This window comes from Osmerus mordax, chromosome 7 (genome assembly GCF_038355195.1).
Source record: "Osmerus mordax isolate fOsmMor3 chromosome 7, fOsmMor3.pri, whole genome shotgun sequence".
Classification (NCBI taxonomy): Eukaryota; Metazoa; Chordata; class Actinopteri; order Osmeriformes; family Osmeridae; genus Osmerus; species Osmerus mordax.
The window spans coordinates 19,041,396-19,055,024 of NC_090056.1; the positions used below are offsets into that span (position 1 = coordinate 19,041,396).

The 13,629-nt window shown below is 43.8% G+C and overlaps 1 protein-coding gene across 2 annotated transcripts in view; it reads left to right on the forward strand.

The window, feature by feature from the left end:
* Positions 1 to 12,421, forward strand: part of LOC136945866 (N-terminal EF-hand calcium-binding protein 1-like) — an 18,114-nt gene extending 5,693 nt beyond the window's left edge. Inside the window, exons 3-13 of one of the 2 annotated variants that reach the window (XM_067239961.1) lie at positions 2,241 to 2,349; positions 3,469 to 3,494; positions 3,892 to 3,989; positions 7,906 to 8,042; positions 8,495 to 8,616; positions 9,451 to 9,533; positions 9,708 to 9,761; positions 10,226 to 10,338; positions 10,591 to 10,668; positions 10,799 to 10,890; positions 11,063 to 12,421. In XM_067239961.1, the coding sequence (XP_067096062.1) occupies positions 2,241 to 2,349; positions 3,469 to 3,494; positions 3,892 to 3,989; positions 7,906 to 8,042; positions 8,495 to 8,616; positions 9,451 to 9,533; positions 9,708 to 9,761; positions 10,226 to 10,338; positions 10,591 to 10,668; positions 10,799 to 10,890; positions 11,063 to 11,091 (941 nt within the window). In that variant the 3' untranslated portion in view covers positions 11,092 to 12,421. Of the gene's footprint in view, positions 1 to 2,240; positions 2,350 to 3,468; positions 3,495 to 3,865; positions 3,990 to 7,905; positions 8,043 to 8,494; positions 8,617 to 9,450; positions 9,534 to 9,707; positions 9,762 to 10,225; positions 10,339 to 10,590; positions 10,669 to 10,798; positions 10,891 to 11,062 lie in introns of both variants that reach the window. The other variant, XM_067239962.1, reaches the window with a different exon arrangement.
* The last annotated feature ends 1,208 nt before the right edge of the window (positions 12,422 to 13,629 follow it).

The window sequence follows — 13,629 nt, forward strand, 5'->3', positions numbered from 1 at the left end:
TCCTATGCAGACTGATTGGAAAGCCCCAGAATTTCATGCACATCTATTTAGTTAGAGCCCCTTCTGTACTGTCATAACTAAACATCCCAGCTGACAGTCCATGTATTGACATGTTTATGTAAGTGTAGAACAGGAAAACAATATGCTTCCAGCTCTCTGGTCGTGCTGCAGAAAGACCAGAGAGTGTCTTGAATCCACTTCCCCACTGAAACCATGGCAATGACGACACTGGCAGATGATTTTCTACTTTTGAGTCCATTTTCGTCTGCCTTTAGTTCCCAATGCCCTGAAGGGAATGTGTTCCTTGAAAGATAGTGTTGTTGTGGGGATTGCATTGATCTAGGTCACGTTAAAAGCAATGTAGTGCAAGTTTTATAAAGCCTAAAAAGACAAATTTGGAGCCAATAGGTACAAAACAAAATAGTTTGACATCATCTAGCTTTAATCTTGACAACTCTCTTAATTTCCATGCAGTCGTGTCACATTGATATCTTAACCACAAAGAACCTGGATCAAGAGGAGTAAAATTGACATATTCCGTTAAATACAAATCCGTGTCCTGACAGGTGAGGAGTGACAGTCATCTCCCCTCACAGCCAGCTTGTTAACACACACAGTCGGATACAGAATGGTTGTCATCTTGACGTGTGGCTATTTCCAGGTGTCCTTGTTCTCCGGGCTAGCAAGGCATAGTTGCAGCGTGAGACAGACGAGAAAGAACATAACGTCACAAAAGTAGTGAATTTAACCTGCTTCTTCACATTGTGAGAGGACAATGAGCAACGGTTCTTAGCCCTGTTCACTCAGCATCATAATAGCTCCTGTTCTCTATGACGAACATTGACTGCTTGCATAATTGACGATCTGGCCTGCGCTGCGACTGATTGCGTATTCCGGGTGGGTAATTGGGTGTGAAACTAGACCGCTGGAACTTGCAGTGCAGGTGAAGCCAAGGAACGAGAACAAGAGGAGAGCTAAGGAGCCTGAACCTGCTCTCAGCACGCAGTGCATTGTGGGAAACATGGCAGGCTGGGTCTCGTGTCTTCTGTGTCCCTGCGTCTCACCTTCTCAGTCGGAGGTTAATGGGAGCGGACTGGACACACTTCTGTCGGTCATTGTCTATGTGGTCATTTGGGGAAGGAAAAAATAAAAACTATGTGTAGTCTGTGTAGACCTTTGCTGCCTGTGGGGCAGAACATAACGACCGCACAATTATCTGTAAAACACAGATGGTCTGGAATTACTGTAAACAAATCTAAACGATTCAGAGCCATCTCGAGTCACCGCCTGGCACGAAAGCACGACGAGTCATTTCCTAACCAACTAACAGATGTTAGTGTTTACCACAAACCTGTATCAGCCTGATGTCTGTTGTCTGGACGGTGGGTTGGTGTGTCTTTCTGAGATCTGTTGCTAAGGGAGCCCAAGGCCTGCCCTGGGGAAGAGCTTGTTAATCCACATTCCTTCTGTCAGCAGGCTCTTAAAGGTCTAACCAGGCTTCACTCACAGCAGGTTGTCTCTCTGGGCCCCTGAACAAACTCAACACAGATCCACACATCTTCAGTCCTGTGCTTAACTTCAGCTGCGTGAGAGAACAACTGTGGGGACATGGTAACCTGGCTGGCTTTGTTATCTTAGAGGAGCGCATTGACTGTGAAGGAGAGCTGAAATAGACCACATCTCTTTATCTGAAATGACTTTTATACAACCTCCATTTACAAATGTACTGTGCCCGTGTCTTGTTTTTACTGAAATAACTGTCATGGGTCCTACATGCAGTATTTGAGGCCTATCTTATTACATTCAGTATTCAGTGACACTACCACTAATCAATCGCTGAATCAATTATTTCATTACACTATTATGTCATTGAATATGGAAGAGATATAGGAGAAATTAGGTCTTATTCTTTAGTTGTCTGCTTGAAATAATTTCAAGATAGATTGTCTTTGAAGTCTAGATCTCAAAGAGGAAGGTTTTATATGACAACAGGAGTGTGGAAATACAAAGTGAATATGAGAACAAGATAGAGAGTTATGGGAAATAATTGGATTCTGAAATATGGGCAGGCAGAGAACAAGGCCGAGAGGCTCATGTTATTAATTTTGCAAGCATTTCTGAGATACACAGTTACAGTGTTCCATTCCATTAACCTGAGTAGTTTAGTAAACAGAGGTTTAAAAGGCCCTCCTAAACGTTTTTTTTTTTGGACTTCATCTTTCTTTATCTCCTGTCCTCAGACGACGGCAAGCTGTCCCTGGAAGAGTTCCAGTCGTACTTTGCTGACGGGATTCTCACCGAGGGCCAGATGCAGGAGTTGTACTTCTCCATCGACAGGCAGCAGACGGAGTGAGTGGAGAGGATGATCACACTGTGGGATTCCTAACTTCAGCTGCCATCTGCACACCGAGGGGGGGGGGGGGGGGGGGGGGGGGGGGGGGGGTGACAGGGGCGGGGCGGGCGTCGACACTTCAAAGAGGACGTGTCAATATTTCATCAAGGGTCTGGAATCTAGAGCAGGATCTCAGTGTAAGCAGGGCAGGAAACAGCATGTTGACTGTAGCTGTGACGAGCAAGCTGCATCTACACACGGGCCAGTTTACGATACATTTAGTCATTTAGCAGACGCTCTTATCCAGAGCGACTTACAGTAAGTACAGGGACATTTCCCCGAGGCAAGTAGGGTGAAGTGCCTTGCCCAAGGACACAACGTCAGTTGGCATGACCGGGAATCGAACTGGCGATCTTCGGATTACCAGTCCGACTCCCTCACCGCTCAGCCACCTGACACCTGATACAGCACACGGTCGGACTGTTTTAGGATGAGAGAGCGTTCCTCTGCTCCGAGGGGCTGTTAACAGAAGTATATCCTTGTTAATTTAAACAGTAAGTTTTCGGTTGACTTTTAAAAAAATTCAGGTGGTCAGAGTCAGGGTCAGGTGGCTGAGCGGTTAGGGAATCGGGCTAGTAATCTGAAGGTTGCCAGTTCGATTCCCGGTCATGTCATCTGACGTTGTGTCCTTGGGCAAGGCACTTCACCCTACTTGCCTCGGGGGAATGTCCCTTACTTTAAGTCGCTCTGGATAAGAGCGTCTGCTGAATGACTAAATGTAAATGTAAACTGTTAAGATAAGCGAAAACACAAGATTGCTTGACATCCTGTTAACTAGAGGCAAACTCCTCGGATTTGACATTTATTAGCCACCATTTCCTGTTACCATTTTCTCTCTTTATCTGCAGTTCTGCACCCACACATACAGCTCCATAAGGCCCAAGGCCCCAACTGATCGCTTCGTTCACAGTGTCTTGATTGACAATCAACAGCTCTCTGTAGTATCTCTAGGAAAACCATTTTGTCTGACCTTTAGAGGGCTTTGATAATAACATTTCTCTCCAACTAATCCTCCTGATGCCATTTAAGTAATTTTTTTATTCTTCCTCTTTTTCATCAATCTCCCTGTCGCTCAGCAACCTGGACACAGACAAACTATCAGGTAATTCTGTCTCTCTCTTGAATGTGTTCTTATAGACTCTGCTGTCAAAATTGCTTTCAAGGCGTTTGCTTTGATTGCTTGTCTTTGCAGGTGCTTTGAAAGAGCCTTTCATTTTTTGAGAGAGCTATAAAGTGAGAGGTTTGTTTTGGTCGGAAGTTTGACTGCCACTGCATCCAACAACTCATCCCAGTCCGGGTTTCACAGTGGAATCTCAGTAGTGTGCATTTCCAAGTTATTGGCCACCTTGACAGGCAGCAGTGATTGATGTTTGTGGGTGTGTTGTCATGTTTACAGATAAAACCTCTCACTTCAGCACCGTGGCTTGAGAGGAAAAATAATTAAGATCAGATGAAGGGAGGGTGAGTTGTCAGTGCTGACAACCTTGTCTCTTCTCCAGAGTACTTCGCTCCGCACCTGGGAGAGTACCTGAACGTCCTCTCTTCCCTGGAGAAGCTTAATGTCGCCATCTTGAAGGCCATGGACAAAACTAAGGAGGTGAGTGTCAAACCTCTCAACCGTCTCTCAACTTTACAACGAGTATCCATCGTTTCCACCCCCTATCTTTTGTCCGTCATGTCCTCTTGCTTGCTCAACTTAAAATGTGAGTGAAGATTTCAGTGCGACAACACAACTAATAGCCTTTTCAGACTTTGTTTGTACATGACATTCAGAGTTTTCCAAAGCCCCTCATTTCCCCAACGTGATTGTGGGTAGGTTTTAGTTTTTGTCTCGGCTGTCAGTTTGAAGTCCTCTCTGAGGCTTTGGGAGGTCTCCCAGCTGTGACGGTGAAGTGACAGCGAGGAGGATGGATGTGCTACCCACCTGCTCCTCTTGTATTCTGGGACTAGACTGGAGAGCAAGGACAATGAGAGCGTTATGAGATCTCTGGAGAGTCCTACAGAGAGTTTTATCGTGCCATACAGAGCCATACAGAGCCATACAGAGCCATACAGAGCCATACAGAGCCATACAGAGCCATACAGAGCCATACAGAGTCCAGTTGATACCTTTATGAGAGTCCTAGAGAGCTTTTAGAAATATACACATGGTTCTACAGAGACCTACATAAAGATTGTTAAAGAGCCATACAGATAATCCAGTTGATAAGTTTATGAAAGTCCCGGATAAGCCTTCAGAGAGTCCTACAGCTACAGAGTGAAACAGAGAACCTGTAAGTGCTCTGGCCATAGGTTAGGTCAGCCTAACCTACAGCCGGCTACTGAGCACAAGGACGCCGTGGAGCTGGTTTGATCAGTTCTTCTATTTCCGAGAAAGATCGCCTATATTTCTGCCGTATCACTACCAATCGCAGAGCCCTTTGCAAATTTCCTTTTTTATTTATGGCTTTGAACAAACCATAACTCACCACATAAAGCTTTTTTTTTTTGTGTGTCATAATAAAAAGCCTATCAGCTATGTTTGCAATATTGTAACTGATAGTGGAACTTGGAACGTTTTCAAAAGAAGTGACCAGTCCAACTTACTTTCAAACAATCAAACATCCATGTTTGATTGTTTGAAAGCCCCCTCACTGTCTCACACAGACAGACAGACAGACAGACAGACAGACAGACAGACAGAGAGACAGCATTGTTTTGTCTCATCCAACACGTTCAGTTCTGTCACCTTTAGAGGAAACCCAGAGGGGGATTTGCGGTCCTCTCACCTTCCTAACAATCCTCTGCCCCGGCACAGCACGCTGTCAGATCCATTAACCTGCTCCCTTCTCTGGTGACAGCACTGTCTTATATCCTCACACCATGATAATGAGCTTCTCCTTAAACGTGTATGCACAGCTCCGTGGCAGCAGCTGTTAGGCCTGATCCCAATGTCACAATCTGGAGTTCGTCTGTCGATTATCAACCACCATCAGGGGGCAAAATCAACCAGGAAGCACAAGGTCGCCATGACCACGAGGATGTGGTCATAGCCGTCCTTTCCAAAACCCAACAATGTTCCAAGAATCAGGTTCAGGTTACGCAACCGGCCACACAGAGCAGAAGTGTTTGAATTGAACAGGATGTGAGGTAGATTAAAGAGCTTGTCACATGCCAGCCCACTGAGTGGGAGAATGGATGCTCACGAGGCAGAATAACGAGATTTCTTCAAGCACGTTGTGCAAATTCACTTACAAAATATCTCCACTAAGACGGGATCAATACCAGAGTTTATTCTCCATCGATCTACCCCTCAACCTTTACGTAAGGCCTGCGGGAGAAATTGTTATTTCTCTTCGTGATTATAAACGCGCCTTGGAATGATTTGGTAAGTGTGTGGACACCTAGCTGCCTCGATGCCTGCCGTTTTTGTAGATGAACGGCGATGATAATAGTGCTGTGTGTATGCATGTGTGTATGTGTACAGCGAGTGTATGTGTGTGTATGTTGGCATGCATGTGAGAGATTGTTGTCTCATCCATGTGCCAAGGGGGTGACGTGACAATAACCGGTGCTGACATAAGCCCCCAGCATTCCAACAGTCTGACGCCATTCGCCCTGCACAGACTGTAGAATGGCAGCAGAAAATATAGCTGTTTATCATCTTCCTCTCTTCTCCTCTCTTCTCTTCTCCTCTCTTTCTTACAATCTTTTATCTTTTTCCATTATCTGCCTGTCTCTCACTATCCTCCCTAATTTCCCCTTCTCTATATGTTTTTCCTGTCATGTACTTTTCCTTATTTCTCTTTCCTGTCACTCAGCTACTGTTCCGTTCTCTGTTTGTGTTCTGTCTCTCCCTCTCTCCCTCCCTCTCGCTCTATCACTCATCCTCTCGTCCGCCCCCTCTTCTCTCTCTCCGCTCTCCATTTCTGCCTTCCCACATCTCTTATTCAGTTCCCCAAATCAGTACCGGTCCTAGCACATCTGGCACCCTAGGCCGCCCACCCGAACGCAACACGGAGATATGACGTGGCTCGGTTGGCCCCCTCTGCTGGTTGTGCGAGAGGGTTGATTAATGGATGCACTTGGGAAAATGCCGCCCCCCTCTTCATGCCGCCCTAGGCGGCTGCCTATGTCGCCTGTAGGAAGGACCATCCCTGCTCCAAATAATACTGAATTAAGCTAATGTTTACATTCAGTTTTTCCCTCTGAGGAACAATCAGTCGTTTTCATATTAGAATGAGATTGGAGCTGTAATCAGCTTTAACAAGTCTTGAACCTTGAAACAAAATGAAAACAGAACTTCTCCTGGAGCTGAGCTTGGAGCAGGTTTCTCTCCTCTCAGAAGCAGACTGCAGCTCACTGACGGAGCAGGGCTGCGTTTCCCGATAACGATGGATCGTAGCAACGATCGAGCAAAATAACGAAACCATCGATATTTACTTACGTGCGTTTCCCAAACATGCTCGTAAGGAGTAGGCTAATCTATGCACTTTCAAGAGTTACGAATTTTCAAGAGACACTTTAGCTACGATGTCTTTGGGAACGGCCTGTAAAACTAAGATTCGTCCTACGATGGATTCTACGCTTTCGGGAAACGCAGCCCAGGTCGGTCTCCTGGTGGAGGAGGAATAGCAGAACTACATCACCTCCTCAAGGGAAAGCTGCTGGTAACTCATCCAGCTGAAATACAGATGTGATCCACCTGGATCATGTTAGAGATGATAAACTGTCAATACTGTGAGCATAGGTTGACTTCATTAGAACGTACGAAGGACTGAAAAAATACAGAAGATGTTTTCTCCCTTTAGGTAGAGAGCTGAGATAAAATAAATAAAAACTCAAAACATCAACTATTCTCTGGCTTTGCGATGCCCTGTCAGATTGAGAAGGGGAGGTGTGTGTGTGTGTGTGAGGGGGGAGACAGGGTCTGACGTAAATGTGAGGTCTTTGCTCTGGAAGTGCACTGCAAGCTTCCAGAATAGAGAGAAAACACCAGCCAGGGGGAGTACGACAAAATCAAATGAACCAAATCGACCGGTTGCAATTTTTCAAAACAATCTTTTCAATACTTTACCTGCTGGGTTTCACAAACTCCATTTTACAGCGCTGTGGGGGGCGGGCAGGAGGGCGAGAAGCAGAGTAATTTGCACTCAGGAAAAGGGCTTCATATTCAGAAGGAATACAACAGATGAAACCACATGAAAGGCATTTACATTTACATTTAGTCATTTAGCAGACGCTCTTATCCAGAGCGACTTACAGTACAGGCACATTCCCCCCGAAGCAAGTAGGGTGAAGCGCCTTGCCCAAGGACACAACGTCATTTGGCACGGCCGGGAATTACTATCCCGACTCCCTCACCGCTCAGCCATCTGACTCCCCAATCCCCAATCACATTTAGATTTTTACGTTGTCAATACTTATGTTGATCAATACCATTATCATTAAGTTAGCCGTGAATCCAGTTGAATAATGTCCGTTGCAGATTTCAAGACAAAGTTCTTGAGTGAATTGCTCCTTTCTTTCTGCAGGGGTACCAGAGCTCATCAGTGCTGGGTCAGTTTGTGACGCGGTTCCTGCTCCGCGAGACCTCCACCCAGCTACAGTCCCTGCAGTCATCACTAGAGTGCGCTATGGAGGCCGTGGACGAGCAGAGCTGCCCTGGCAGGTAGGCACCGTGGCCCCAAGACTTGACCCTCAGACCAGGCCTCCAGTCCCTTTGGGGTGTGGTGGTGGTGGTGGTGGTGAGGATGATAATGATGGAGATGATCGTGGGTTTTGATGATGATGATGATGAAGGAAAGAAGTTAGAGAGGGATGATGATGATAATAGGGATGATGATGATGATGATGTTGAGGACAATAATGATGGTCGTGGCTGTGATGAGGGGGGTCAGGTGGCTGAGCGGTTAGAGAATCGGGCTAGTAATCAGAAGGTCGCTGGTTTGATTCCCGGCCGTGCAAAATGACGTTGTGTCCTTGGGCAAGGCACTTCACCCTACTTGCCTTGGGGGGAATGTCCCTGTACTTACTGTAAGTCGCTCTGGATAAGAGCGTCTGCTAAATGACTAAAAATGACTAAAATGATGAGGAAGATGATCACTGCGGTGTCATATGTAGGAAGATGCTCAAGAAGCCAGAGGAGCTGGCCATCCAAAAGATAACCAAACGCCCCAACCGCCGCATCCAGAAGAACATGTGTCTGTCTCCTACAGACCCCTACTCTGGCATGCTCACCACAGGTGAGGACCACCACTATCTCACTCATTCACTTCCTGTTGTGATTACATATTCCCACCACTATCCTACCCATTCACTTCCTGTTGTGCTTTCATATTCCCACCACTATCCTACCCATTCACTTCCTGTTGTGCTTACATATTCCCACATCTATCCTACCCCTTCACTTCCTGTTGTGCTTACATATTCCCACCACTATCCTACCCATTCACTTCCTGTTGTGCTTTCATATTCCCACCACTATCCTACCCATTCACTTCCTGTTGTGCTTACATATTCCACCACTATCCTACCCATTCACTTCCTGTTGTGCTTTCATATTCCCACCACTATCCTACCCATTCACTTCCTGTTGTGCTTTCATATTCCCACCACTATCCTACCCATTCACTTCCTGTTGTGCTTACATATTCCCACCACTATCCTACCCATTCACTTCCTTTTGTGCTTTCATATTCCCACCACTATCCTACCCATTCACTTCCTGTTGTGCTTACATATTCCCACCACTATCCTACCCATTCACTTCCTGTTGTGCTTACATATTCCCACATATATCCTACCCATTCACTTCCTGTTGTGCTTACATGTTCCCACATCTATCTGACTCATTCACTTCCTGTTGTGCTTACTGTACATATCCCCACCACTATCTGACCCCCATTTACTTCCTGCCATGGCTACATATTACCTTTGCTCCAGTTTTAGTCCCAATAGACTCACATTCAGCCTTGCAATAAATGGGAAAACATCATAAAATTGAGGTTTTGAAACCTCAAAAAATAGGTTTGAAAGGAAATTGCCTGGTGAATGTGACAAGTTGTTTCCTGGGTTAGGGGTTAGCGTGGAGCCGCTGGACAACCACTGGAGCTCCCAGATCCACCGTCTGCAGCAGCTGATAGACAAGCTGGAATACGAGGTGCAGTACCGTTCAGACAGTCAAGGGTTAACGTCAAGACTTCAGAGCCTGTGCTTCTGAGGCGTACTGTAACCGGGGGGAACCGAGCTTGAGCTCGTTTTGAGTCCCGCTCTTTCGGAGGCTGCGGCTCGTTCCGCTTCTGACCAACTGAAATATTCATGCCTCCATTTGCAGAGTCCACATCTTGAGCCGCTGAAGGAGGACACGCTGGCTGGCACGTATAAATCGGTGAGTTTGACGGAATTTAGACGTCAGCTGCAACACCCGGTGACCTGGAGTATCACAGTGTTTTTTACTTTTTTAAAAGGTAAATATAATTTGCAGTATACATTGTAAGCTTTAATATATTATCATTTTCTTATTGATAGCTTTAGCAACAGTTTTAGCAACTCCAAATGGGGATGGGTATAGCTTGTTGGTCGACCATTGACTGCAGACCAAGAGGTGCATGTAGCTTTGGAAGAAAAAAAACATATTAATAATAAATACATTACATGTGGAAATTCCCAACTTTAATTCATAATTTTATATTGAACCAAGCAGTGCTGCTTGACTAAAATCTGAAAGTTTTACTGAAGTCTTACCTACGGGTATTAATAAAGTGAACTGAACTGAAGTAACAGTATCCAGAGTTAAAATAAAGAGAAGCTGAACCTCTAGTCTAAACAGCAAACTACTCCTTCCTTCACCAGAACATTCTGCTGGTCCAGAGACAGATGTTGGTAAAGGAGAGAGATGTGGAAGACTTCCAGCAGGCTCTGAAGAGCTACACAGATGCCACATCCAGCCAGAGCAACAATCTGCAGTAGGTTCCTGCTGCTCAGCGGATTACAGGGGCCAGTGGGAGGATAATAACACATTATTTGATTTGATCTCCTCCAATCAATGAGTCAGAATCGATTATGCTTTAGCAGATTGATAATGTCTGCCTCACTCGCCCACTCTCGCCCTCTCGCTTTGTCACTATATTTCTCACTCAATTTGTCTCTACCTCTCTCTAACTTTCTCTCCCTCTCTCTCTCTTTCTCTTTCTCTCTTCCTCTCCTTCTACCTCCAGTGTCTCTGTTCAGAACCTTCCAGACAGATCCTGTTTCATAATGTACGAGTTCTGGCAGGATCGCCTTTCTTGGATGAGGTAAGCTTGTTGTACAGGCTAATTCGTTTACTACTAGAGTCCTGGGGAAGTTAATCGCTGCCTGACATGTCACTCAATCAACTGCAGTACAGTCCAATAATCTCGTATGTCCCGCCCCTATTTCCCTCAGCTACCAACAGTCGTCCATCAGCAAGACTTTCCAGCGTTGCATCATCAATGCCCTTGAAGATCCTGAGATGGTCTCTACTATGTTACTACCAGGTAGGAGCTCCACAATATTCGAGGACTCAATTATGTAGAAGTCTTAATATTTGGGTCCTAAATCTCTTAATTTTTACCGACGTATCATTAGAAGTAACTATTCATTAGTTGGTTGGTTCCTTAGTGGAATATTTTTTTCATTCAAGTTTGTATTTTCAATTATTACTTACAGCATCTTGGTGGATAATGAACAACAACTGACAGGAGCGATGTTTTCAAAATATATGAAGAAAGGCAGATATTATTTTGTTTAATTTCACAATTTATACTGTTTTCAGTGTATTTATTGTATTTATTATTATGTGACATGCAGGAATATTTTACTAAACGGTGTGTTGTATTAACTATATAATTTAAAAACTGAGTTATGCACGACTTACAACTGCTTAGTTGAATCAGTCAACCAAACACAATCCTTTATGGGAGAGATATTTGAAATACTGCAATAATTGTTGTGTTATTGGAGTCCTGGATGTCATTACTTTAGCTGTACTTCATTAATATCTTTCTGAACATGCTGTTCATGATTTTCTTTTCATGTGAATACACATCCTAAAAGAAACCTTTGCATGAAAATCCACAATTTCCCATTGATAGTTGGTTTCCCATACAGCTGTGCTGTAGTAAAAGAAAATCATTGTAGAAAACTGTAGTTCCTTTAACATCTTCATATGAAAATTCATACTGGGTCTGTAGTTATTAGCTTGCGTATAGAAAGCATAAGCAGATGAGGACTTAGAGACATAGACATCATCTGAAATCCCCCCTACTCTATATTGTGAAATGTTGATCCCAACAGTCATTTCTAGCATACAAACAGTGAAGTGACAAGTTTCTTTTAGATAGAATGTATACAGAAAAGGGTTGGGTTTCCCCAAAATAGGACAACATAAACCCCAACTCATTCTAGGGACACTTCAGAACCTTAGTTGTAAACAGTGACTGTTGCTGTAGCCGACAGAATGGACCTATGAATCCCTCTGTTTTCATGTTCTGAACCTACGGTTTTAAATTATATAAGACTGTTTAAGTGATTAAAAAGGTACTGTAGATGTCATGTGGTTTGAAGTGCAACCTTCTAGTCAGGTTTTAATAACATAGGTCTGAATGAGAATAGTTTAGATACAGATGAAAGATGTAACCAAGTACTGTTATTTTTCCATCAAGCTAAGCCATTAACACCACAGGGCATCTAATATGTTGTCTTACAGCACAGATTTATTACATTTGATGATTAAATGAAGCCATTATATTTTGTGTACAGAAAAAAGCAGGTGAGGTGATAACTCATGATTAGATTTAATGTCTTTGGCGTTGAGTCTGGATATGGATAAAAGATACAGTTTTATTTATGTGTTTAACGAATATGGGTCTGGTACTGTATGATGCTAAACTTGCCTAAAGAAAAAGAACGAATGTGGAAATATTTCTCAGTGGCTATTTATCATTTACAATCTTTTACAAATCAATGTTAAAACTGTAATGTGAATGCTATGTTTATTTCTGGCATGAAATAAAGTTTATGACTTGATTATATCCTATTTGATTATTAGAATTCCTCTGGTTGTAATGACATTATAAACATTGGATTTGTTGTAGGAGAATGTTTTGAATGGTTGATTGACATTCTGTATGTACTAGAAACATTCTAAAAGATTACAAAGGGGATTATTATTTCACCCTAGAGCTGTAACATTACTTTCATTCAAGTTTACATAATTATCTGTCTAAGTACGTAGCTTCATCAACAATGGGTGTAATGCAAGCTTAGGGAATATCCTCAAGATAGGATTTTTGACAATGACAAAGAACAATGGCTTTCACCAACTTCTCAGAAAAGATATAGAAAATGGAGTCTTGCCTCCTGTGGTGCTTGGTGAGTCTGGATGTTTTAGAGAAAAGAAAGCTGTTCAAAAGCTTCAGGAAATGTTTATTTTCCCACTGGCTATGCATGCTATTCCTTTGAAATATATTAATAACTGGCTTATTATATCACTGGCTGGTGCCTTTGAAAATGCTGGAAAAACAGCCAAATGACTAAAAGAGACCTTTGTTGAAAATGAGCCAGTAAGGTCCAGCTTTTTCCACTCTGCTGGGTTTTTACTGCGGTCCAAGGCCAGCTCAACTGGATTAGACCTTGGTGAGTATTGCCTGTCACACACAGGATGCATCAGAGACCCTCTTAGAGGCATCTCAGTTTCACACTACAACCCCAAGTGGTTTATGATCCCAAGCTTGGGCTCAAGGAGAGGCAAAAGAAGATGCTAATGTTCTCTAAAAGAGTTCTAGGTTCTAGTCAAGGATTCTATGCTAAACAACCCAACCACAAACAAAGGGGTCTATCACATGTGTATGACCGGAGAGGTGAGTCCTTCGCCACAGAGAAACATCATCTCCCTCAGCTTCAAACTGAACTCATTTTAAGACAGGAACAGTATGGGTGTATTTTCTGTGAAAGACAAACACTGGATGCACAGTGAATAACTCAGTTTCTCCGAATATAATAAAAAGTTCTGTGTGCTTAAGGCAGAATTGTTGCCACGGCACAAGATGCATTCAAACTGCACAGCTCTTGCAGAAGGGTGGTTCTGAAGACTGCAGCGTCTCGTCACAGAGATGAAGGGATGAGTTCCACAACATAGCAGGTGGAAATCCTAGACGGCAGGCCAAGACTGAGAGGCAGACTCAGATCAAATCAGATAAAATTTTCCTCTGTGTCGAAGACCTTAATCCTTTTCC